The sequence below is a fragment of the Erpetoichthys calabaricus genome, chromosome 2, assembly GCF_900747795.2.
Source record: "Erpetoichthys calabaricus chromosome 2, fErpCal1.3, whole genome shotgun sequence".
Taxonomy (NCBI): domain Eukaryota; kingdom Metazoa; phylum Chordata; class Cladistia; order Polypteriformes; family Polypteridae; genus Erpetoichthys; species Erpetoichthys calabaricus.
Window position 1 is genome coordinate 92,536,208 of NC_041395.2, and position 26,646 is coordinate 92,562,853.

The 26,646-nt window shown below is 40.0% G+C and overlaps 1 protein-coding gene across 1 annotated transcript in view; it reads right to left on the reverse strand.

The window, feature by feature from the left end:
• Positions 1-447: 447 nt before the first annotated feature.
• Positions 448-26,646, reverse strand: part of LOC114645297 (gonadotropin-releasing hormone II receptor-like) — a 27,334-nt gene continuing 1,135 nt past the window's right edge. Inside the window, exons 2-5 of the mRNA XM_051922819.1 lie at positions 15,951-16,040; positions 13,998-14,522; positions 1,755-1,956; positions 448-870 (exon numbers count right to left, since the gene is read on the reverse strand). Coding sequence (XP_051778779.1) covers positions 467-870; positions 1,755-1,956; positions 13,998-14,522; positions 15,951-15,968 — 1,149 coding nt within the window. The 5' untranslated portion in view covers positions 15,969-16,040 and the 3' untranslated portion in view covers positions 448-466. The remainder of the gene's footprint in view (positions 871-1,754; positions 1,957-13,997; positions 14,523-15,950; positions 16,041-26,646) is intronic.

Below are 26,646 nucleotides of genomic sequence, written 5' to 3' on the forward strand. Positions count from 1 at the left end.
ACGATATTGTGGTCAGGAGAAGTGAAGATCCTGCCCGTCAGTGCTGTGTGATGTACATCAGCAAGTGATTTGCAATGAATTGTTTCGGAGGAGCCTCTTAGCTCCAGGAACCTTGATTTTCATTCCCAGCTTGGCCACCACCCATGTGGGATTTGGACCATCATCTGTGTCCTTTAGTGTCAGATGTGTGTGTGGGTCTTAAGTTAACTTTAAAATGACCTTGTATGACAAAGGTTGCCTTACGATGGACTACAGAATCATGCAAGGTTGGTTTCTGTCTTTCCCCTCAATTACATAGTAATGTGCAAAAAATGCATTCAGAGAAATTGATAGATGCATAGATGAATAAACATTGCATAAATTCAAAACTGCAAAGCAAAAATTTATGATAACATTGAAATACATTTAACCAAGTGGTTTTATTATTAAATTAAAAAAAAAAAACAAAAGTCTCTGGTGCAAAACCTTACAGTTTATTTTGGTTATCCATTGCAGCGACTGCCCGGCTTGGCACCCTGCTGTGCTCACTCTGTTGCTGCACCTCCACTAGCTGGTTCACTACATTTTTGGGCAGTCTTTTGACCCGGCGATTCAAACATGCTGTCAGGTCGGCCCGGAAAGACGGTGAGTAAAGGCCATAGATCACAGGGTCAGAGCAAGTGTTGAGGTGTCCAAACAAGAAGAGGATGTGGTTGACATACTCCGGGGTGTGTCTTAGCATCTGGGGGCAGAACCAGTACCAAATCCCGAGCAAGTAGTACGGCGTCCAGCAAATTATGAATGAGGCCACAATGATGACAGTCATCTTGAGGGTTTTCATGCGTGCCTTGGGAATCTTGTTTGTGCCACTCCTTCGCAAGTTGGAGTCCTCTGTTAGGACAACAAAAGATGGAGAACGTGAAAAACAGAAAATAAGTCGGTCTCTGAGGGGCCTTCAATAGAGGAACCATAAAGGATGTTCTCATGTAAACAGTGTTTTAAGCTGTGTCAACTGACTTGGCCTTTAGTTTTTACCTCAGCATCAGCTATGGCAACGCCACACCAGCTAGAGAGAAGTCTCAGTGAACTAAACAACCTGAGCAGAATTACAGCTTACTCCTAATTACGTTGATTTTAGAACAATTCAACACATTTCATTTCATTTTTATTTTCATTAAAAATGAGAGCAAACCTTTAATTGGTTTATAAATGACTCAAGCTGCAAAACAGGGACATAGTGTTTCTACCCAACATTTCGAACAAGAACAAAATCAGAATGGGTGACAATACAAACGAATAAGTATAAAAACTTGCAAGCTATTTGAATGTACCCTCACTTTCGATTTGCCATTAGGAAGAAAGAGTCTACTTTGAATGAACCCAACGATAAGACTGGGCGCCTAGCCCAAGATGCACCTGTCACCTCAGTATAGTGATTATCCACTCACGAGATGACAGTTCACTACTTTCCTTCTGATGGAACATCGACTTCAGTATACTTGAATCATATCCTCTTTCTGAGGATATCTGGGTCTACAACAACAGCTTGTGACTTTTGTCTTGTGGTCCCAGGTATTGTGAAGCAGCAACATTGCGCAGCATTATAACGAATAATACTATCGACCCTCTATGGATTTGGTTCAATTAGCTTGGACTCTACAGATTTTCAATTTTGTGGAATACCAGTGCCTGACCTGAGCCAGCACTTGGTCAGTGACTAAGCTGGCCTGGTCAATGTAGAGAATATTTAAAATGGCTATTAATAAACCCCCCACCTTTGTCCTTTTTCATCTGATGGTTGATCTCCAGAAGGATCCTGGCATAACAGAAGATCATGACAAGCAGGGGAATGACATAGAGGGTGACAAACTGGAACATGTTGTAGAGCGTCGCCTGCCAGTGGTGCTGAAAGCTGCCGTGTGTCACACATTGTGTGAAATCAGCATTTTCTATCTTGATCGTTCCAAAGATGAACAGCTGGGGAAGCAATAAAATCAAACCATTAGTCAGACTTGAGCTGCGAGATCATAAATCAAGCATCAAGAAGGTGGTGCTCATGCAGTGAGTGATTTAGTGCGTGGCACATTCCCTGTTCAGTCTTAGGTCAACCAACGTAAAAATGTGTCAAGAGGATGGCCGTTTACTCCATCTAGGAAAAGGTAATTGAGAAAATTTAGTAATCACTTTGACATCTCTACAAGAACGTTTTATCAATTAAAACTGACCTATTTTAACATTGCCTTTTCATAGTGAGTCCAACGTGCTTTGCAAAACAAATAACTAAATACTGCATATCCTTCTGTTCATCAGGTCTTTCTCATTTGAGTCTCAAAAACTAGACCTAATCCTGACGGCATCAAGCACAAAGCAGGAGTCATCCAAGGATGCACAAATGTTCACAGCACACTTATTCAATGCCATCTTGGCCTCCCTGTTAAGAGGTAAACTCAGCGATATGTGGGTGAAGGAGTCTGAGGTGTCCAGCATAATGAACACAGTGATCAATACTGGAGCACCACTAAAAACAGTCCTGTCTCTTTTTCTCTTCACTCTGTACACTTCCAACTATAAATATAACACCAAGTCAATTCACTTGCAGAAATTCTTCGATGATTCTGCACTTATGGGGTGTATTGATAAAGGGGATGAAATGGAGGAGAGGAGTCAGGTGGGGAAGTTTGTTTCTTAATGCAAAGAGAATTGTCTGCAACTTAACAGCAGCTAAACCAAGGAACTGCATATTGACTTTCACCACACCAAAGAGACTCTATGTCCGGTCACTATTCAGGGAGTGGAAGTGGAGTGGTCCACTCCTACAAGTACTCAGGGGTCCACATCAATGACAGGTTGGACTGGTCTCAGACCACAGAGAAACTTTATAAGAAAGGGCAGAGCAGGCTTTTTCATTAGGAGACTGTGTTCCTTTAATGTGGGAAGCGACATCCTTTACATCTTCTACAACTCTGTGATGACCAGTGCGTTTTTCTACACTGGAGTGTTTTGGGCTGGTAACATCACTTCAGGAGAGGCCCACTGAATCAACAAGCTAATTAAAAGGGCCAGTTCAGTTATGGGACCCACTCTGGAACCCCTAGATGTAATAGCAAAGGAGAGGATTAAAACAAACCAGAGTGCCATTATGAACAATGCTTCACATCCTCTCTCTGACGCACTAACACTGAGGAGTTTCAGCCAACGAATTGATCACAAGAGGTGTGCCAAGAAACGCTACTGGGGCTCCTTTATGCCAACAGCAATACATCCGCTTAATGCTTCACTGAGGCTGCCTAGTCAGACGTTTCCTTTCTTTTTTTTAGTCATTCTAGTGTGTGTTCAGAGTACAGTACAGTGTCTGTGAGTATGTATGTAATTATTTATTTAATGAGCTTCTGTAAAAAGCCCAATTCCCCTTGGGACAAATAAAGTCAGTCAGTCAATCCATCAATCTATCTACACCGTGCTGATTAGAGATGTCAATTAATTGCTTGTGCGTGTCATTAGATAGACTTCAGTAAATCTTTAGAATGTTAGAATAACTGTCAAGAGAACAGGCCATCAGTCCAAGAAGCTCATTAATCCTATTCACCTAGATTGCACAAAATGGCATCAAGTTGAGTTTTGAAGAACCCAAACGTTCTACACTGCCGTGACCCTGAACTGCACTAAACAGATCCAAAATGGATGAATACTGAGGGCTTCACTTATTCATTTCCTTCTCATTACTGTATTAAAATTGCATTCCTGTGTCTTTTCCATGTCAATGCAGTTGAAAGTGTTGCCGAACCTAGAAAGGCAAATTCAGTGTCACAGGTTTTGAGGTGTAGTCTGGAAAATTCCCAGTTATGAAACTGCATGTTTTTGGAGGGGCACAGCAGTGGCCAGAGGTTTGAGAATGAACCGTAATCTTAAAGACTGAGGCTCCTTCTGATCTGTGTGCCTATCTGGATTTATGCTTATGGATACTTCATTAATCCTCAGTCTAAAATTTATCTGGAGACTTGGAGCTTAGCTTCAAGTGCTCTTTGGTCTTTGAGGAGTCCTTGCAGACGGACACTTTCTCAATGTCACAGTACAAATTCAAACAGAAACAACTTTCATACTACTACAGATGAAACTAAAAATGATAAATAGTTAGTGGATGACCACAAAATACAGAAAAATAATTAGATGAATAGGTAATAAAAAGAAAGATTAAAAAAATGAACAGGGATGTATTGTGATTTGTGCCAGCAGATTTTTAGTTTTGTTTTCTTAACTGGTTATGCTGCAGATTTAGCACAGGTTACTAAACCAGGAACTTTGTTGTTCATTCCATAGACATGCGAGGGTCTGGCCTCTGGGCTGGGTTCCTACTTTCAGGCAGTGCTGCTCAGGTAGGCTTCTGCCTTCCCAGAAACCATCCATCCATCCATCCATTTTCCAACCTGCTGAATCCGAACACAGGGTCACGGGGATCTGCTGGAGCCAATCCCAGCCAACACAGGGCACAAGGCAGGGAACCAATCCTGGGCAGGGTGCCAACCCACCGCAGGACACACACAAACACATCCACACACCAAGCACGCACTAGGGCCAATTCAGAATCGCCAATCCACCTAACCTGCATGTCTTTGGACTGTGGGAGGAAACCGGAGCGCCCGCAGGAAACCCACGCAGACACGGGGAGAACATGCAAACTCCACGCAGGGAGGACCCGGGAATCGAACCCAGGTCCCCAGATCTCCCAACTGCGAGGCAGCAGCGCTACCCACTGCGCCACCGTGCCGTAAAACTGAATTACATTGATTCAGAAAATGAGCAAATGGGATGCTTTCCTTTGTGCTTTAACTTTTGTCTGTCCTTCCAGTTCAGTTTTCTAATTCAAATTACATTTTGAAGTGAATAAACAGAAGCACTTTTCATAATTCATTGGTCACCATTTCTTCTTCTTTGCCTCACTGATGGACAATTTAACTGGAACCACTGTGACAAAATGAAAAGAGCTCACTTAGTAAGCTTGCTGAATATTTGCAATACTTCAGAATTCTGTGAACACTTTGTCAGTTGAGGTCCTCTCTAGAGATTGGTGTCAGCTACAGTCTGGTAGTTTATCCTCAGTGGGAGAGCTATCTACGGTTCCCAGTTTGAGCTATGAGTGTAACATTAGGAGGCGAGTATGACGCATGTGTGTCTGCTGATGCTGTCAAATTGTTTTATCCCACAGAAAGGTGGGGGGCTTGGTGGGGCAGCAGTTAACTGGCTCTCTCTCTAACTCAAGGGGATCATCATCATCCTCCTTTTTCTTTACTAGTGGTCTAGTAAACTACATAAAATATTCAGCTGATATTCTTTTGATGTTCTGTCTAATTGTGCCCTTGTTATGCCACTTTTAGGGCAACTTTACAGGGTACAGCACCCCCTGTCATGGCAGTCTAAGTTACCTTTGCCAGTGCAGTCTTCCTGATAAGTCTTGTCTCCTGCACCAAGGCGGCCTGTTCCCTAACCACGTTAAAATAAAAATTATACATACATATAATAAAAAGGTCAAAACATTAGCCTAGTATGTTGTGTATTAGAAATATAAAGGGAGAGGAGATGCTGGCTTGGAGCAAAGAGGAATGGCAAGCAATTACTTTCAAGACTCTAAAGACAGCATTAATAAAACGGTGCTATATTCGGAGTAATTTAAGAATTGTTCCTCATAAAGCAAATTTGATGTACTCTATAAAGTGACCAAATATTCCCTCTGTAATATCCAAGGCAGGTTAGGACCGCTCCGATTATGCGAGTTTGTAGCACACTGAAGGCGATCAACTGCTTCTCCATTTGGTGTCACTCCAGATAAAGACATATAGTGGATTCGGAAAGAATTCGGGCCCCTACATATTTTTTTTTTTTTTTTTTTACACAATTTACTAAGTTGTAGATTTAATTTTAAATTATAAACATGCCATTTCTGCTTAACACTCAATAACCCATAATGACAAAGTGATAACATGTTTTCAGAAAGTTTTGCAGATCTATTAAAAATCATCCATCCATCCATCCATTTTCCAACCCGCTGAATCCAAACACAGGGTCACGGGGGTCTGCTGGAGCCAATCCCAGCCAACACAGGGCACAAGGCAGGGAACCAATCCTGGGCAGGGTGCCAACCCACCGCAGGACACACACAAACACACCCACACACCAAGCACACACTAGGGCCAATTTAGAATCACCAATCCACCTAACCTGCATGTCTTTGGACTGTGGGAGGAAACCAGAGCGCCCGGAGGAAACCAAAAACTGAAATTTCTCATTTATAGAAGTATTCTGACCCTTTGGCTGTGGCACTCCAAACTGAGGTGAGGTGCATTCGGTTTGTTTTAATAACCCTTGAGATGTGTCAAGAACTTGACTGGAGTCCAGCTGTGACAAACTAAATGGATTGGCCATCATGTAGAAAGGCACACTCCAGCGTAAATAAAGGTCCCACAATTCACACTGCATGTCAGGACAAAAAGCAAGCCATGAAGTCAATGTTGATCATCATAGCAGACTAAAGTCTAAAACAACCTGCGGTGAACTGCTGCAACACACTGTGTGAACCATACATGACCCAAACACATTAAATAAACGATAACTCTCAATCCAGAGGCAGCGATCCATAACCACTGCATAAGTGTCACCTCACCTAGAGTACTGTGAGCAGTTTTAATCTCCATATTACAAAAAAGACATAGCAGCATTAAAGAAAGTCTAGAGAAGAGCAACTAGGCTGTGACAATGCCGGTCCCCTACAGACTCCCTCTTCCAACATGGGAGTCTGTGGAACCAACACCGTCGATAGTTATGACCAAGATGAGCGGACATATGAGGACAATTCACTGATGATGCCAGAGGAGGGTGGAAAAAGTGCTCAAAGTCAAAACACAAGTAAAACCAACAAAAGTGCCAATGGTGCAGTACATATATAAATCCATAAAATCCAGTGAAAAGTGAGAATAAACATTAATCAATAACTAAATCCATTAAAATCCAAGGTTAAAATGCATTCTAACTTGTTCCACTCTCTGTCCACCTCCTTCGTATGCTCCCCAGCTCACCCATTACTCAAGTAGCCGGCAGAGACTCAGCAGCCACGAGCTCCTTTCGGCCAACCTCCATCTTGGCTGCCACCAGGCATCACGGCCAGACCGTCCAAGGTCGGCTCTCCTCCTTCCTTTGCGCTCACGTAGTCGCACCTCAGAAGCCCAGGGAGTCCTCCTGCCTTGCTCGCCACACTCCATCTGGATGTTCAGTGCGGTGAACTAGCCCCTAGACTGCCACAGCTAATGCTTCTTCACAGGGCCCCAGCTCGCACTGCTTCCTCCTTCCAGGTGGCCAGATGCACCTGCTAAGACTGCCTTTTCATGACTTTTAACCTCTTTCCTTCTTTTCATTGATTTTCTTCCCCCTTTCCTTGTGCCGACCCGTATATATACACTCGCGTCTCCACGGGCGCAGCGCCTTAATCACATGCCGCAGGAAGCCAATGAAGCAATTGAGAACGATCGCACCCACAGGTGCAGGTGCCACTCGCTCCAGCTACCTCATCAACTTCCCACGGTCGTGCAATCGCGCCCACAGAGAGCAACACGGCTCTATGGATTTAAAATTTGGTGCGTTTTTTTTTTTTTGAAGCCACGGACCCGCTATACCACATAGGCATGTTTAGGAACTACATTTGGGAAAAAAGCAAAATGGCCATTTGTCCAATCACTGGCAGCGAGTCAGCCCCTCTCGGGTATGTTCATTAGTGTAGAGGAACCTTAAAAGCAGCATTGCAGGTTTTAAAGGTTGTTATTGTCATGTTTACAGAACATAGTGATCCATAATCTCCAGTGCCATGATTTCTGCGTAGAAGTGAATCTTCTGTCTTCCTCACACAGTTTATAACACTAGTATCTACCATCTTTTATGCACTAACAATTATGAGGGTAAATCAAAGAGTAAAGGTACTTTGAAAATTACATGCTAACTGAAAAAGACAGAAGACGACACAATATAACATGCTTGCAATGGCTTATGGGTAGCTTGAACATGTGCAGTGAAGCTAAGATGTAAGATATATGAGCTATGAGGAGAGATTGAAGGAGGTAAGCCTGTTTAGTTTAAGAAAACAAGAGATTAAAAGTTGACCTGAACAAAGTGTTTAAAATTACAATGGGAGTAAGTACAGTGGAGCCAGGCTGTCACTTTAAAATAAATTCTCCAAGAAAGAGACCGTGATACAGTTGGAAACTTGTTAAGGTTTCTGAGCAAATGTTAGGACGTTTTTCTTCACACAAAGTACAATAGACACATGGAATAAATTACCCAGCAGCTTGCTGGAGAGATGGACTTTAGGGACATTCAAAACTTATGTTATTTTGGAGAATCTAGAAGAATAAAAATGACAAGCCTGTTAGGCTGAATGGCCTGTTCTTGTCACCACTGTTTTAAAAAAAAAATTAAATTAAAAAATCCTTTTTTTTTTTTTTTAAACTATACATTGAAATACACAAACATTTAAAAGTTTGGAATCACACAGAAAATGTCATGTTTTGGATAGAAATTGATACCCTTTTTTATCATGATACCATTAAACTAAGTTTAAAATACAGCTAAGACATTACTAGTGTTTATAATGGCTATAACTTCTTGACGATTAGTTTAGATTAGATAAAACGAGATTAATCTCACAGGGAAATTAATGATTTATTTTTTATTGTTCACATATGGCTGCAAAGCCCCAATTTTCATCGGCCATTCCTTCGGTGTCCTAATGGCCAACTCCCTTAGCTCACCCTTAAGTTATCATGTATAAATGCTAAACGGTTACTAAAGAAACCTTTGTGATTGCACTAGTACTGCCGAAACCAGTTATTCTGTTCAATAAAGCAAATATATTGTCTTACCTTGAATTGCAAGGTACGGGCATTCCTAAACTTCATTCCCTGGTTCAAAAATGGTCAAAATGAAATGGCTTTCTCAAGAAACAAATCGGTTTACATTATTCATGGTTATTAGGTTATTCATGTGACAGATTGCCAAGTAACAGAGGAATTCATATAAAGATGTCGGTTACAATCTATGTGACTGTAACAACCTTAAGAGAAGGAAGAAAGTGAATTGGAGCTAATCAAGACTAGAAAAAAGGGAAATTGCAAATGTAAAACTGTATTAAGAGAATAAGGATATCAGAATCTGTGGTTTGAGAAACAAACGCTTTACTGGGCCTCAGTTGGCTTCTTACTTAAACACATACCAATTTCTAGTGTCATCTGTGTTACACTGGTATTAATACACTTTTCCAGTCATCTTCTGTCCATTGTGGGTGTTTTTTTGCCAATTTTAATTCTTTTTTATTTGCCAGTTTGATATATAACGTTTTCTTTGAAACTCGGCCTCTAAGGCCCGCACCTTGGAATCATCTTTTCAGTGTTGCAGATGACACTGCCATTTGGTGCGTATTTAAAGAAGTCAACAGAGGACCAGTAAAGTGTTTGTTTTGCACACTACAGGCTCCTGACATGCTTCTTGAGAAAGCGGTTTCATTTCGGCCTTTTCTGAACCCAGAATTGAATTTTAGGAATCCCAGTACCTTGCAAATGAAAGGTAAGATAATTTACTTGATTTACTCTATAACCAATTAATTAGCATGTGAACATGGCTAGTTAAGGATAAGCTAAAGGAGTTGACCTTTAGGACACTGGAGGAATGATGGCTGAAAATGGAGCTTTGCTGTCATATATGAATAATAAATGAAAAAAATCAGTCATTTTAAGCAGTAATAGCCATTAGCAACACTAGTAATTCCTTGGATGAATTTTAAATCAATATAATGGTATTGTGGTAAAGATATCAATTGCTATCCAGAAGTGTAATTTTCTGGGTGATTTCAAACTTTCGAATGCTAGTGTATATTCATTTTTCAAATTATCTTTTTCACTTTGCTTTTACCAATGATTATAGGTTAATGCAAATTAAATCTCGACTCGATTTGAGACTCAGCCAGTGTTGAAAAGGTCACCTCATGACTTCTCAAAGACTGATCCTTGACAGTAATTGGCTTCGCAAGATGGACAACAGTCTTTGTGAAACAAGAATTACACAGTTCCCTAAATGAAAAACAACCCCCAGGGACCACCCTTGCAAATTCTTATTAAGAAGACGACACATAAAACTGGCAGGTACTATCCAACTGGATCCAGTGACACAAATTTAAACTCACAGAAAATAGATCAATGTCTGTTTATCTGATAATAACTTGGCTTTAGTTATATCTTAGCTTGTGCTACAAATGAGGAGTGAAGCCATAAATGTAATGCATTGCACTTCTTTTACATTTAGTCAATACTTAATAAATTTTGTCTAAACGTAGATGAATTTAACACACAATAGTGACTTGGCTGGAGCAGATCAATTATTGGTGTGCAGTTTCTATCTTCTAAAGCTTATTGGTCGGACTCCAATAATCTTAGCCTGTGGGTGACATTTGCTTTTATATTTCAGGGGGCATAATTCTTATTCTTTCATACATTTGAGTCGGAGTGTTTAATAACAGTCCTTATCAGGGGTCATAAACAAGGAGAAAAGAAATGGGCAATAATGCTTAGAATTTAAAATAAACCTTAGCACCAAGCAAATGTGCCCATGCCTGCTGTGATACAGTAGAGCCAATAAGCAGAAGAATCACATTTCAAGGAGCACCATAATTGGGTTAAAATGCAAATGGCTGTGAGCAGACCTTTCAACAGATACATTTATCATTGGGATGTTCCTTAGCGATAAATGTGCAATGCTTGGCCGCCGGCAGAGATCTGATGTGGACTTATGGTGAGTGTGATTCCATTGCCAGGTTCTGAAAAGCAGCATTGCAAATCTACTCTGTAATCATTATGTTGTATCCTTAGTTAGGCACTGACTGAACAAATGGTCTCTGGCAACTGACAGGGCCTTTAGCAGACTATCACCCTGTCAAAGTTCATCATCCAGGAGCTCAGAGCAAAGAATCATGTCACTGACTTACAAAACTCAGCAGCGTGTCTTGGGATCTATTTCTGACCAGCACTATAAGATTCAGCAAATCTCTAAAGCTGTCACACCACTACAAGCTGAGGTGGGCCACCCTGTTTGGTTTTCACTCTTTCTTGAGCATCCGTATTGAACCACTGATTGACGAGGCTAATTGGAGTAACCCATGAAGAACAGCTGGATGAGTTGATTAAAAATGGAGTCAACTGGGTAATATAAAGTAAATGTTAATTACAGTACATGCAAAGCTATAAAGAAACATACAGGAACCAAATGAGCAGGCGAGTGCAATGGTAGGGACATAATATAGGGAGTAGAAAAAATGTTAACAAAAAGGGCAAGACAAAAAGCAGAAGTTATGAAGGAAGAGCAAACTCAAATCAGAAATTGAAACAGCGTGACGTATACGTGTGAACCCTGATGAAGTGCCAAGGGGCAATCAGAATCCACACGACCTTCTGCAGCCTGTTTCACAAACATAATTCATAAATATTCCAGGCAACCTTCAACACATTTAGCTCAATGAGTGGTTAACTGAGGGCATCCAAGAAAGGTGATGACCCAGCATGAGGTGGGCAGACCATGCATGACAGCAACAAAGAGCCCATCAATGGTTATTTAGTCGCTGTTAGTGTAGTTAAAGCCAAGGTCAAATGAACATGGATGCTCCGCTGCAGGATTACACAATTGTTGAACAAAGAACCGTTGTGAGATTTCTTTGGGCAGAGGGAGTGAAACCTGATGAAATTTACTGAAGGATGTTGGCTTGTGCAGATCATTAAGTTATTTGGGTACCCATCTTGCACAAACTCTACAGTACCCCAAATCATCATGCACTATGGTGTGTGCAAATCCAAATGTGCGTCAACAATAGACAACTTAATCCGTCACTGTTCTCTGATGTAGGCACTTGCTATGCTGATATGTGCTTGTGTGCTCAAAGTTGATGGTGGACCAGACTGAATTTACCTGTAAAAAATTAGAATATAGCGCAACGCGCCAAAAACTGGTATTCCCCATCCCCATTAAATCCTGAATTTCAATATTCTTTGCTTCTAAAACATCAACTGTGTTCAGTTTTGGGTCCTTGGGCTAAAAAAAAACAAAACACAGAAGCGTTCGAGAGAATCCAGAGAAGAGTAACCAGGCTGACTTCAGGACTGCAAGGATAATTTAGGAGGAAACTAACCTTTTAAGCAAACAGAGATTACAAGGTGACATGATTGAAGTTTCTAAATTATGAAAGGTACAGTGGATCGAGACTGCTACTTTAAAATGAGTTCATCAAGAACACGGGGACACAGTCAGAAACTTGTTAAGGGTAAATTTTACACAAATGTTGGCAAGAGAACTACAGACACAAGGAATAACTTACTATGTAGTGTGGTGGATAGTAGAACTCTAGGGACATTCAAAACTCAACTTGATGTTGATTTGGAGAAATTAGATGGGATTGGTGAGACTTGTCAGGCTGAGTGGCCTGTTCTCATCAAAGGTTTTCCTAATATGCTAATGTTCCATTGTATTTCAATGATCAGTTCAGAAATATTTCCCAATTTGGCAATAATTGATTCATCTTCGCAGGGCCACACATCTCATCTGCTGTGTAAATGCAGAAGTGACAGCATGCTCCACACTGAAAATGTCAAAACTGACATCACACTGTTTTGTGACAAATTGCAATGGTCTCTTCTTCTCTCTTCTGTCTGGCTACAGTATACTTATGCAATGAAAACATATTGATGAAATCTCCAAGTCTGGACTGATTATATAATTTGAAAAATCTTACTCTGCCCAAAAGGCAGTTGGACATGATGCCATGTCTGTTGGAATGATACAGATCTTAACTGCATGGGAGGCAGCCCATGTCAAAACACTGCTGAAGTTCAGTCTAGTCAAGTGACCATAGTGGGGTGTTTGCCCACTAAGCATTTGTCTCCAAAATTTGAATACTTAATGCCTGAACCAAAGGAGAAAAGCTGGCAACCATTTTAGGTAGCATGCAAAGCCCAGATTTATATTAAAAACTTTACTATAAACCTTAGATATATTAATATTAACACAAACACCAGTATGCTTTATGAAATACAGTTACATCATCCATCCATTCACTTTTAGAACTACTTTTTTTTCTTTTTCAATGTTGTAAAGTGGCAAAGTCAGTAACAGACAGAAACCAGCTTTGGACAGATCACATACGCTCACCCACCTGGTCAGTTTAGAATGACCATTCAACCTAATCTACTTGACTTTTGAATGTGGAGTAAGTGGGGGAAAAAAGACACAGTGGGAAACTCCATATGGAGAGCAATCAGGCATTAAGATGGCCATGTGAGCCACAGTGCCAACATGCTCCCTGTAGGATAAATACAATTTGCTGGCTGTAGTTTGAGAAGTGGCTTTGTGAGTCTCAATTTTTTAGAATTCTTAGCTAACTGGGGTGAAGTTACTAGAAAATCTGGGATGAAAGACATTTTTGATGTGTGTGTGTAACCGGTGAAGACACACATCAGTTTCTACCTCACTAGCCTCCACTGCCATAAAAGTAAGTGGTGGTCCAGTCATCGATCTGTCTCTGTCACCTGTTCTGCACACATGATTGTGCCCACCGAGTCCTGCTTAGCACTGGGTAAGGCTTGTTCTGGGACTCGCTTTTCATCTGACCCGACTAATTGCACACAATAATATTGGTATATGATTTACAAAGAGGCTTGTGATGTTATTCATCATGATAGATTGCATACAAAATGATGGATTCAGGATTTAATGTTTAAAGAGACTGACCTGAATGACCTCAACTGCCATGCATTGCCATGGACTCTAAATTATTGTCTGTAAAGTAAGACCTGAGCGTCACTTGTACCTGATTTATGTGACCATGAGATGCTCTAATAGAGCCTGTTCTTATTACTCAGTGGTCAAATTGTCAATTTTAGCATAAGCTAGTAGAGCTGAGCCATACACCGGGAGTAGACGAGTCTGTACATGGTGTGCTTTACCTGTGGGGTGGCGAGGAGCAGGCTGGCAGTCCAAGCCACAAGAAGCATCTTTTTATTTCGTCGCCCAGAATCAAGAGAGCTCAGTGGGTGGAGAATGGCTATACGCCGGTCCAGGCTGATGACCACTAAAATGAAGGCAGAGGAGTGCATGGCAAACAACTTCAGGAAGCAGAGAATCTTACAGAGGGCATCGCCTGCGTACCACTGAACAGTGATGTTCCACACTGCATCCAAAGGCATCACCACAAAGGTCATCATGAGGTCTGCAAGCACCAAGCTGAGTATAAGAGGACGGATGTGTGAAGACTGCCGACGGCCGTGGCCTCTCAGCACACTCACGAGGACCGCCAGATTACTTGTTGCCGCAAATGTAAAAAGGACAAATGTGGCAATGACGCGAACCTGGGCTGCCCGAGTGAAGGTGGGTGCTTGCCAGGCTTCACCCTCTTCCAGAGAGGAGTTGGAATCATTCAAGGAAATGGCAGAGGGCAGCAGGGAGATGAAGGACAGGTTGTGAGGCATTGTCTGTGGACAGAGACAGAGAATGCTGAATTGAAGAAAAGTGCTGGTAAATTAAAAACCTTGATATTTCTTTCAGAAAATAAACATTTCAGTCTAATAAAGTCAAGAAGTTAGCTGGTATGTTATGCAGTGAATTCCATGCAGAAAACATCCCATATCACTTTGCATATACAGTATATTCTATAAGAGATCACATAAGGGTCTTTATTTGCCAAACAGTTGCACACTCCAACAAGCACATGCACAGTGCACTCTTATTCGACATCAGCACCCTAATTTGTGTACGGGTACATTGAGAAAGTGGGGAAGCGGTGTTACTATTCAAACGCAGTCAGTTTACCTTATAGAACGCAGTCAGTTTATCTTACGAAAGACTTGGTGCAAGAGCCAATGGCAGCAAATTAAGACTTAAAAATATATATATATTTATATATGTATATATATAAGTCTGGTGGGACATCAAAGTGTCTCTCTGAGAAAATCACGTCTCGTCACCTTCCGAGATTTTTTTTTTTATAATAGAGAGATATGATTGCGCATCTCTGACTGCATTGTTTCTTCTTTGATCTCACAGAGGCACAGTGGTGCACTGGTTGGCTTTGCTGCCGCACAGCTCAGGTCATCCTATTGGCCAAAATATTCGGTCCAATATACTTAACAGACGTTTTCTTAGCCCTCAAGGACACTTTGAAGATGATTGCACCGTTACAATTCAGTTATATCTAGTTCAGTTAGTCCTTTGACTAACCCCATTGACTTCAATGCATTTTGCCAAAATAGGCAATATTCGTGAACGCTTCTGTGATTTCTCTGAACAAGAGGCAAAGTGAACACCATGAAGTTCACTCATCACTTGTAATGATGCTAGGGTTACAGTATTTAATGCAACATTGTTTAATTGTAAAAAAAAAAAAAAAAAGGTATTAATTTGCACAAATCATTCAAATTCATAATTAACATTACCCAAATAACAAAACGGTATAACTTTAGATTAGGGGTCCCTAATTACACTGTACTTACCATGTAATTACCTGTGTGGCACAGTGGTAGTGCTGCTGCTTTGCAGTAAGGAGACTGTGGAAGATTGTGGGTTCGCTTCCCGGTTCCTCCCTGTGTGGATAGCGCTTTGAGTACTGAGAAAAGCGCTATATACATGTAATGAATTATTATTATTATTATTATTATAATTACAGAGTAACTTTGTACTTACTGTGCAATACAGTGTAACACTATAATTAAGTAAGTACCTATGTATATAAATTGTGGAATAACAATTACAATTAAGTGCTTAACAACAGCATTACATTGTATTATACAGTAAATACAACATAATTACACCAAGTTGCCATGTAATTATACATGCAAACTTTAAAATTAATGAACCTGTGAATACTAATCAGGAAAGAAAAATAGTGAAGTAAAATTCTATACCTGTAGCTGCTTCTTCATCTGTGGAGCTTCTCATACTGTAGAAGACCTGAGGCTGGCTGCCCATTATTACCTCGACCACATCCACATGACCTTGACCAAAATGGAGAATGGACAAGAATAAAAAAAAAAAAAGGATGGTTATGTAAGGGAAGTCATTTTGTCTTCTAATATTGGTATTTTTGTTGGGAGTACTTGTCTCTTTAGGAACTATTATAATAACTGTTTGATAAAGAAATATCTCAGAGAAATGCAAAATGGAAATTACACCAGAAAGAAAAAGCAAAAAGAAGCCTTTCAGTAAGTGAACGTCCATAGAGGACTTTGATAAACTTGCCTGATTCACTCTGCTCCTGCACTCAGTGTAAAGCACTACTAAAAAAAATAAACAGAATTAAATCTGAAAAGCTACACAGTGAAACCCATGGCTCCACGGCCCCCTGCCAACTGCCAACTTCTGCTAATGCTGCAGCAGCAGCTTGTGCTAACCTGAACCTGCAGTCTCCCATCTTCACATAGGACAGTAGCTACTAGAAAGACAACTGCTAAGAGTCATGACACATTTTTAGATAAGTTAAGATTTCTGGCCCTTCGTACTCTCAAGATAAATAAACCCTTAAAGCCCATGACATATTATGTATCTTTTCCAACGATTTTTAGTCATAGTCTTCACTTACATAGCCTTTCCCAGTCGGAGGCAGTTGGTGGCACACGCTAGTGAAGCCAGTCACATAATGTGAGATACTCTGTGACTTAGTCCAACTAATCTATACATTGCTCCAATAAAATCTAACAGGTTTGATTTGGTCTTTAGTCATAGAGACGGGTTCTGTGTACATGAAAGCTGATAACTAATGAACGCTCATCTGAAATTACTAACCAAAGAATGCAGCAATGAGAAATAAGCAACATGGGGGTTTTGAACCTCACCAACAGACAAAAGCTAGAACTGAACTTCCACAGCTTCTCCTATTCCTCTCTTCAGGTTGAAGTAAAGTCTGAATCTTGTTAAAGGGCTTTTCAGCACCACAGAATGCTGTTCTTTATATCTCTAGTTAGCAAGGTCCATGTTGTTATATGATGCATCTTATCCTATATACAGTTCACATAATCCCTCCAATCTGATATTGACTGGCATATCATCTAGTTGCTGGTTCCTGCCAGGACAGGCTCTGGTCACTGTACCTCCAAAATGGATCAAACAGCTTTGACGACAGACAGAGGGATAGTCAGTCCTTCCAACTGCCACAGAGAGGCACTGTGCCTAACCACACCAGCTATCTCCATATCAAGCATGTCATGTGATGTACAAATACACGGCATTAGGGAATTCATATGTGTATAAAAGCTAAATCATTTTTCTTGTTCATATCGCTCATTAAATTCATAATACCTACCTGTGGGACTCAGAGGCAGGGCTAGTGAGAGAAACCTGAGAGACAAGGCTTTCGGCAGGTTTTATGTGGATTCCCAAATCATTAGCAGACCCTTTTCTGCATCTGCCTGTCATGTAGTGATAAGGCTCATTATGATCTGATAACCTACTAAAGAAAGCCAGCCTGAGGCAAAGAATAAAATGAACCTCCATTTGCATACAGGCGCCCAGCAAATTACTACAGCTGAGGTTCAAAATACACTTAAAGGAGAGAATTAATTCAGATTATTGGATGGGATGCAGCACACTGTCTGGAAAACTGTGGGTGAGCAGTGAGGTCCACTCTGCCGAGACATGAGTAAATGCAATGGAGTCACATGGAAAACCGGCATATGATGTCTGTTGTATGATTAAATACTAAGCTCACACAACATAAACATAAATATTCCACTAATCAGAGGCATAAAGAATTGGGATCCAACCAGAACAACCAAGCTTCATTTAGAATATTATACACCAGTCTCATCCGATGTTCTGTTTTTGGCTACGTCATGCGGCCATTCAGTACCTGCACATGTCAAATTCTCAAACTATCCACAATTCATTTACTTTTTTCTCTTCACAAAAGACAACACAATTTCTTCTTTCTTATACTCTCATTTTATTCTGTTAAACCGCTTTCACACTACACAACCTTTCCAGTGATAATTAGTCGTATCTTTGTGAGTTATGATGAGTCATGGGAAATGACTGTGACTTCCCGTCATGTAGTGCAACATCTCTAGCAGCTCAGTCATGGTGTTCAGCGCAGGTGGGCTCTAGTGTATATGAGAGCTGACAACCATTGAGCGTTCAGATGGAAATACAATGCATACAATGCTGCCACAACAGAAGAGGGAAAATGGGTGTTTTGGACTACTCAAACAAAACAGGCGCATATGTTTAAAGTCTTGTGTTCGTCCAGCCATGACAGAATGGCAAAAAGAAAAAGATAAACAGAGACTGGGGCTGAATTTGCCATACCTGGAAAGCATTCATACAGGTATGGGCGCTGTGATTCCATGTGAATATACTTCCTGATAATGGAACCACTGATAACTACCTATATGAACATACTGTATTATTTTCCAAATTGTGGCAGATTCAATATTTGATTTATTCTAATATGTGTGAATGGCCGAACTAAAAATGCTCATTTTAGACTCTAGTGCAGTTTCAGTTGATTCCCTTTTCTTCACAGCCTTTACCCAGGTGGTGGTTTTCAAAATTCCTATAAGCTAAACAGAAATTTGATTTGCCCAATGATGGCATTATGATATTGTTCAAATAGCCAGAAATACGTAACAGCTGTGAATGAACAATGTTTTAAAAGGGGCCAACTGACATACTGCTGGCAAGCAGCAACACTTTAGCATTGGTTTAAAATTCCAAATGAATAAAAGTGACTGGCCAGTGTAAAACTGATATATTGCTGTGCGGTATGGAATCTATGCAAAATGGATGCCGAGAAGCTTTGAGTCACACAGTGTGCAATGGAGTGATGGATGCTGAAAGCATCACTCAGAGATCGTATTGAAATTCGGTGTATAATCGGCTTCAAAGATTTCAAAACGAAAAGTACACATTGGCAGACATGCGGAGTGCATATCTGATGTCAGACAAACACGGAAACTGACTTTCCAGTGGTCCTACAATTTCAGAGATGCTGAGATGAAATAGGGAAAGACCTCAGTCCCACCAGGAAAATTAAAGCAATGGACTGATCAAAATTTCAACAATTGTTATCTCCTTGCCTCGAACAATGAACCCTTTTGGATGAAAATGAGGACTGAAGTATTGAAGCAAAAGAAAAAACTTTTCCTTATTTTCAACAAATTAAACTATTACCATCTTCAACAAATGAGAATATATTGACACTTTTAGTCATACTTGTGGCCTTTCAAACAAAACAGATGTACTGTAGACCATATTATATGCTTGTTGTGGAGTGGGTCAGTTTATACTTGCACATACATTGTTTAATCTGTAGACAAAACTACTTCATCACAAACCTCTGTCTTGATTTTTGAGTTTACTCAAACCCACCTCCATAACATGTCACACACACCCAGTCAGGCGTAGCGAGGCACAATTTTGCTCATTAGAAGATTTAATTTTGCTAGAGTTAGTTTCATCACACCACACTGAGCGAACGAAGTGCTTTGTTGGTTGAACCCGAGGGCACAAGTGTAGGACAGATGAAAAAAAGGGAAGGGACACTTGGGAGATGAGAAAACTTATTTAGAAAGGCCCAGTTGGGCAGGAAGTTATTCTGATTTTCCTCTTCTCTCTGGGTTTATTATAGTTGAGTTTTATAAAATAAATGTCTTATTTAAGAATAGATTTATTTATTTTTCATTGTAATTATTTCTTTTGCTCCTCCTAAAACACTGTGAGCAACACTTTTTGCATGAAAATGTGCTATATAAATAAATATTGTTTTTATCTTGGGTATTGGAAGATGCCATAGGGTACCCTCCTGTTACAGTACCTTACAAGTGAAATGGAAATACATTTGCCATAGTTTAACATTAGAGAAGTGAGCATGCACGTTTAGTTCACAATAAGGGACTGTCATGCACTTTAAATAAGGTAACAAAACTAAAATGGATTGTTGGCCATTGATGGTATGGATGATCCAGAGACTGACCAACCAATCAGTGTGACAGCAGCAGCTTTAAAACACTCTGTTCAACCATGGCTCTAAGGCAGAACCTAAGTCCTTCGATGAAGTTTTCACTTTACTGGTCAGTCTACACTACTATACATACCGATGATCATGACCTGTGCGTGGTAACGGAAATAAGAAGACTGCTGGTCCAAGCGTCTGAAACGAGGCTGCTGTGCAGGGTTACTGGACTCACTCTCCATGACAAATCACTGACAAGCATCGTGAATTTCTCCATAAGTATTAGGAAGGAGAAAAGGGTGGTTTAGTCTGTTTGGCTCAGATAACTTATGGAGCACTAAGGGTGTTTGATTAGGAGCGAAAAAACTGCATAATGGTAGTGCTGTTAAAAGCGACTGATTTATATTTGTCTTCCTTGTAGACTTTTTACTTTTTCTAAGTGTGTATTGATTGCATGCTGATTGTTTCTGTGTAAACAAAAAAATTAAAAAGCAATCTGATTTGCACTGCATGTTGCCAGTAAGAACCCTGCAGCCAGGCAATATTCTTCACTCCCCAGCTGGCCACTTGGTCCAGATAAGCGTATTGATTGTTAGTCTCTATGGAAATTTACGTCAGTGCTAGTCTTTGCTTTTTAGGGATGCATCTGTTTGGCTGCCTGTTACCAGTTGGATGCTCGCTGCCTTCGAAAATGCTTTTTGACATTGTTGTGTTTGAAAGGCATTTGATTTATTGACTCTGAAGGAAAATATAAAATGCACTTTAAAATGTGGGGGGTTGATCTGTATTGTATTTATTTTGGAACAGCCAGCACTTCATATGCCACCTAACGCTTTTATAAAAGTGTTAATGATGGGAACTGGAGTGAAGATTTTTTCATTATCTGAGCCCATTTCCATGGGTTACAACTTGTCATTTGGGCGGAGTGGTGGCTGTGAAGCCTTTGGATCTGTGGAGGTGACTCTGCTCCATTGGGCACTTGAGCAAGGCTCTTAACCTGCAATTGCTTCATCCTGGGTAGAACATTAATCTGCATCCAGCCCTGCAAGCAGGTCCTCCAACTTACAAGGAAAATGTGGGGGTTGGTTTTTGCAGGATTGGCACTCCAGCTGCCATAAAAAATCTGAAACTGTTCCAGTGTGGTGCTAAGGTGTCACCCACTGCACTTGGGTCTCAATCCAGGTGTTTCGCTGTGTGGTGGGTGCAGTAGCTCACTATCAGCGCATGCGTCTAGCCTCCTCTCTTTCTCTCACAACTTGTCATAAACATTGTGAGGGGCAAAAAATGATAGATTAAAACATAACTGTTAATACAGCAACAATAACATTTCTCAAACTCACATAAAGGACATAGTTGTGGCAAAATAAAACTAAACACTCAAAATGTCAACAGGACTACAATTCTAGGCTTTGACTGCATTACTAAAGGCCTAATTAACTCAATGCACAGGCATCTCTCACACATGCTTACATTAACACTTACATTAAAATTCCACAAATATCATCCTTCGTTGTTGACCACCATTAATAGGAGGTAGATTACATCTTTACATTTGCTGACTGCAAGCTAAAAAGGTCTTCATAGTTAGTCTATCAATGGAAAAACTGATGTTGTGAATTGATTGGATGGTGAGATTGCGTTAATTGCATATATTAATAAGGGCACACTAAGCAAGAAACATGCGTAAATGTTTAAAGTTCATTATACTTTAATTTCTTTGAATTTTGTGATGATATTAGGCCTATTCAATTTATTTGAGACTTTATTTGTTTATGAGTTAGGGAACTGCATGATAAGATTATGACTGTGCCACCACCATCAACATAACCTACCAGTAAGGACTTGTTTATACTTCACACTCAGAACGCATACACGCACGCATCATGGCTGCCACGTGTTCCCAGCGTTCATTTGATGCATCCTCTGAGCATGTCCTCAGAAATTCACACGATGCATGCGCAAGTTGCAGTACGAGCAAAAAGTTGGAACGTGACGTCAGAGTCTTTGTTTATTATCTACAAAAGCCGCTTTGCAAATCGTACAGGATCGATGTGCCTGCTTTGATGTTTGATGAAAGGTTAGATGTGGTGAAGCAAAATGCCGACATCCAAATGCATTTGTGGTGATTTTATATTCAAGCGTCGCATATTCCCCATTGTAATGATACATTTTAAAGGTGTCACATACCATCTTCTGTGACGGTTTTCCTTTTTTTTTTCTTTGTACCTTCAAAACAGCATTAGAATGTACGACGGCATATTTGAGCCACAGAGAAAAAAAAGTTAGGGACACAGTGAAAAGGTGTATTTTGTGATTAAAGTGGAAATTGACTCTCAAAATGTCCATTTTAATCTCGTAGTTTATTTTATCATTGGAGTAGACCGTCATAAATGTCATCTTAAAACCAACCCAGTTGTTAATCGCTACGTGCTTTTGGGGCTTCCTCCTGCATTGACAGCAGCAGCAAGCAGCAATCGCCATACAGAAGACAAATTTGTGATATTCCAGCTCTCCGCACATTTAGAATTCTTAGATTTATACTTGATGTCACTTTCATGATGAAATGCATTAAACTATGTATATTACATTTTATAGATAATTGTTAACTTCATTTAAATAATGAATACTGTCAACAATTACACATGTGGGGGTGACACGGTGGCAGAGCGGTAGCGCTGTTGTCTCGCAGGGAGTCACGTCCCTGGTGTTCCCTGCCTGGAGTTTGCATGTTTTCCTGGTGGGTTTCCACAGTGTGCTCCGGTTTCCTTCTAAAGACATTAAGATTTGGGGATTTGGTGACACTAAAATGACGCTAGTGTATGTGTATGCTTGTGTTCACCTTGCAATGAGCTGATGCCCCGTCCAGGGATTGTTTCTGCCTCGTGCCCAGTGCTAGCTGGAATGGGCGCATATGTGAATTGATGGATTTAATCATTAAACATCCATCCTTTTCAGAGATATTGTGGAAAAGTGTCCTCAGAATTTAATGGATGTTTCAGGCAATTCACAACACAGTGAAACCGAATGTATTCTCACCATGATGAGATCTCGCAGTGCCACCTGGTGGGATCTACCAGATTTATGTAAAGTAAATTAACACTACAACAACTTACACAGCAGTAGCGTCTACAGGCGAACGAGTCGCATTAAGTACAAACCCGGCCTTAGACTGTTGTGTTAATTAAAGAGCAGCCTTTCTGAAATCTGCTTAAACTTTCATTCAAGAATAATTTTTTCCACTAGTGTGACACAGATTCAATCTTTTTAGAGGCAACTGAAATACAACAAAAGGAAAAAAAAATAAAAGAAAAAAGAAAACCTGCCAAAGTATTTTAAAGTATTTTTTTGAAGACAGTGTTAGAGACAGACACTTCCATAAGTAATCAAATATCCTCCTCAACATTTCACATCAAACACCTTCACATGTTGTATCCAGCCATTCTGGTTCCTTTCTCATGTCCACAGTTTTCTATGCACAAAGATGGCAGTGATGATTTCAGTCACTTGTCATCATGAGTTGATGAATTTTTGCCATGGGGACTGTTTTTTTTATAGAATTGCAATTGACCTATAGCCCCCTTACAGACAGCCCCTATATAAATATGTCATATCTTGAAATGAATCACTAAGAATAGCAAAGGTAAATGAGGCATTTCACTGTTTTCTCAAAACCTTCTACTCTAGTTATTTGATCTTGTTTGGCTCACAAACATTGTATATTGAGAAAGAAATATTTTACCATGATCATGGTGGAGTGGGGACCAGGGGAATACAGGCACAGGGTCAAACTTCTTCCATTTATCTATTTTCTAACCCACATATCCAGTTAAGCGTTGCAGGTGATTAGTGACTTCAATTTACAGCAAACTACCTGATCCAAGGGAGGCTCTACCTACCATGTGCACTTCAAGTAAATATGGTGTTACGTTGTGTACTTAAGTGACATTTTCTGCCATACAGAACTGGAACACCATCTCTTAGCAGCTCTTCTATGCCCATGCTGAAAAGTTCTGACTGGACAGGCATGGAAACCCAGCTTGTCATCTGATCACACAACCTTTCAGTTCATTTCGTTAGAGTCCTCACACAGGTATTAAGTTTGCTTTAAATGTTACTTAGCACAAACAGAGATACATGGAAGGCATGTGTTTCTAATGGCAAAAATAAACTCAAACATTACGAAGGCCTATCATGAGATACAGAGGAGCACACAGTGGATGGCACTATTATAACACATCATCAGATGAGCACATTCTAATCTCTTCTGTCTTGAGTTAAAATGGTGCCCCTGTAGATACTGATGAAGAATTAGGGGAGACGTGAATGTTACTTCCTGAACAGTTCTAACTTGTGCATAGAATACGTAGTGCAGCACTGGAAGATTACATTTAAAGCATACGTATTCAAAACAAGAAAACACATTGCCAGTAGAGAAGCTTCTAAAACATCTGAATAACAAGTGACATCCAAGAATTACTGGGATATATGATTATCATGCCCTGGAAGCACAGAGAATAGCATCTATGCCTTATAGTTGGCCCTTACAGTATATTGGTTTCATATTTTAATAAATAATGTAGCACTGGACTGTTAATGAATTGGTGATAGTTACTCATGACTTACGTATAAAACAAAGCATAAAGAGAGGAGTTTGGAAGGAGCCAGAAAGTTAACAAGTCTTCACAGTTTCAAAGAATGAAAATCTTAAACTCAATACCAAAGACTGCAAGTTAGGTAGACCATTAACTGAGTAACAGTTACAAAGTGAGCATGCAGTGATTACTGCTGCTGCTGCTGCTTTACAGTTACAGAATTCTGGGTTCAGATCTTTGCCTCATTGCTATGTGTGTAGAATCGGCATATTCTCCCCTTCTTTAGCTGGGATTAAAAGTCTTGACTCAGACACAACCAGGCTGAATAGAATGGACAAGCCTGTTGGGTTAAATAGTTTGTTCTCATCACAGTTGTTCTAATAACACACCGACATACTTAGAAGATGTGTAGAGTATGCCGATTGTCAAATCTAAATTCCATGTAGAGTTAAAATGACTGTAATGGTGTGTCTTTGTCACTATTATGCACAGTGGGATAGGCACCTCTCTCCCAAATCTGTTTCTAAAGGTACTTTATGAAGTAAAATGGATATACAAAACAAATTAATTAACATGCAGCATATCATGACTTTCTGTAGAAGAGAACTAGTTAAAGGGACAATCGATTAAAAACTAGTGGATATAATTGTTAAAGCATAATACCCATGAATTATTAAAAATATTATACTGTGCAAAACATGTACCTGTAATTCTCATCAAACAATAGGCAACTATAAAACAAATTTGTTGTGATGAAATCACATTTAAAAGCCTTAAGCTACAATAAAAATTGTAAATGCACCACAAGTTGTATACTGGGTTGGAAAGTGGATAGAAAATGGATGGACAGATGCAATTTATTCCACAGCATAGGTGTGAAAAAAAATATTTTGGCTAAGTGGGTCTTACTGAAGATACATTTTTAGTATTATGTCATAAACAGGTCATTTTCGGCAGTTACTTAACTTTTTTATGCCAGTCAGTCCACGCACAAATGGGGAGAACATGCAAACTCCTTAAGAACCCTGACCAGGCAAACAATCAAATCTAAGCCCCTAGGGCGATGAGGCAGGAAGGCTATCTCCAGCACTGCCTCACCCTCATTAAAACATCAGTAATAAATCAAATTATTAAAACTACATGTATACTTTAAACGTTGGTTTGGTTCCTGTCTCCTTACATGCCACACACCTGAGGAATGTCTCTTTACTTGTCACCAGAAGACTACGGCACACAAATGTGCAATGCCACTGGCGTTAAGCAGGCAACCCTTCTGTGAACTCTGGCACTTCTTTGTGTAATAACCCCAGACCTTTGCATAACAACGCTTAGAGTACTTTGCATGTGTTTTTGTGAACAGTAAAGGAAGCATCTTTCTTGTAAGAAAGATAATTTTGTAAGCATCTTTTGAAGTTTCTGCTGCCAGTGTCTGTCTTTAAAGCTGACTGAATGTCCTAAAATATAATTTTTAAGTAGCTCACAGTACTACTAGGATAAACTTAATGACCCTGAAATGGATTAATTGGGTTGAAAATGTTGTGATTATGTATAGAAAATAAGAATCTTTCCAAGAGTGTAATCTCACAGTCATGTTTGATATCATGCCTCTCTTTAAAAAAAATTATACCAAATTATTTTACAATTAAGGAAAAATTCACAAAATGTTTCCACGTTTATTTTGAATACTGGATCACGTCAATGTGAAACATCTTACTCAGCATAAACTGCAATCTTTGCAGCTTGAAGCTGTACACCTTATCCCTTAAGTCACACAGCCTGGCCCGTGCAAACATCTTACTACTGGAGTCAAGTACAAATTCCTCTGTTCTCACTTCTGCCTCTAAGGCCACAAGTTAGCCCTATTCAGACAAGCCTACTAGTTAAACATGCAGCCTCTTCTTTTAGATTGAGGTGTCAGATAATCCAAAACCTCCACATACTCACAGCTCCCTTCCATCTTGCTTTAGTGTCTGAGTTACTGACAGCTTCCTTCAGGATAATACAGTAACTCTGATCGGCAGCCACTCCGGCCTTTGACAAAGGAGATGTGTAATCTTACAAACT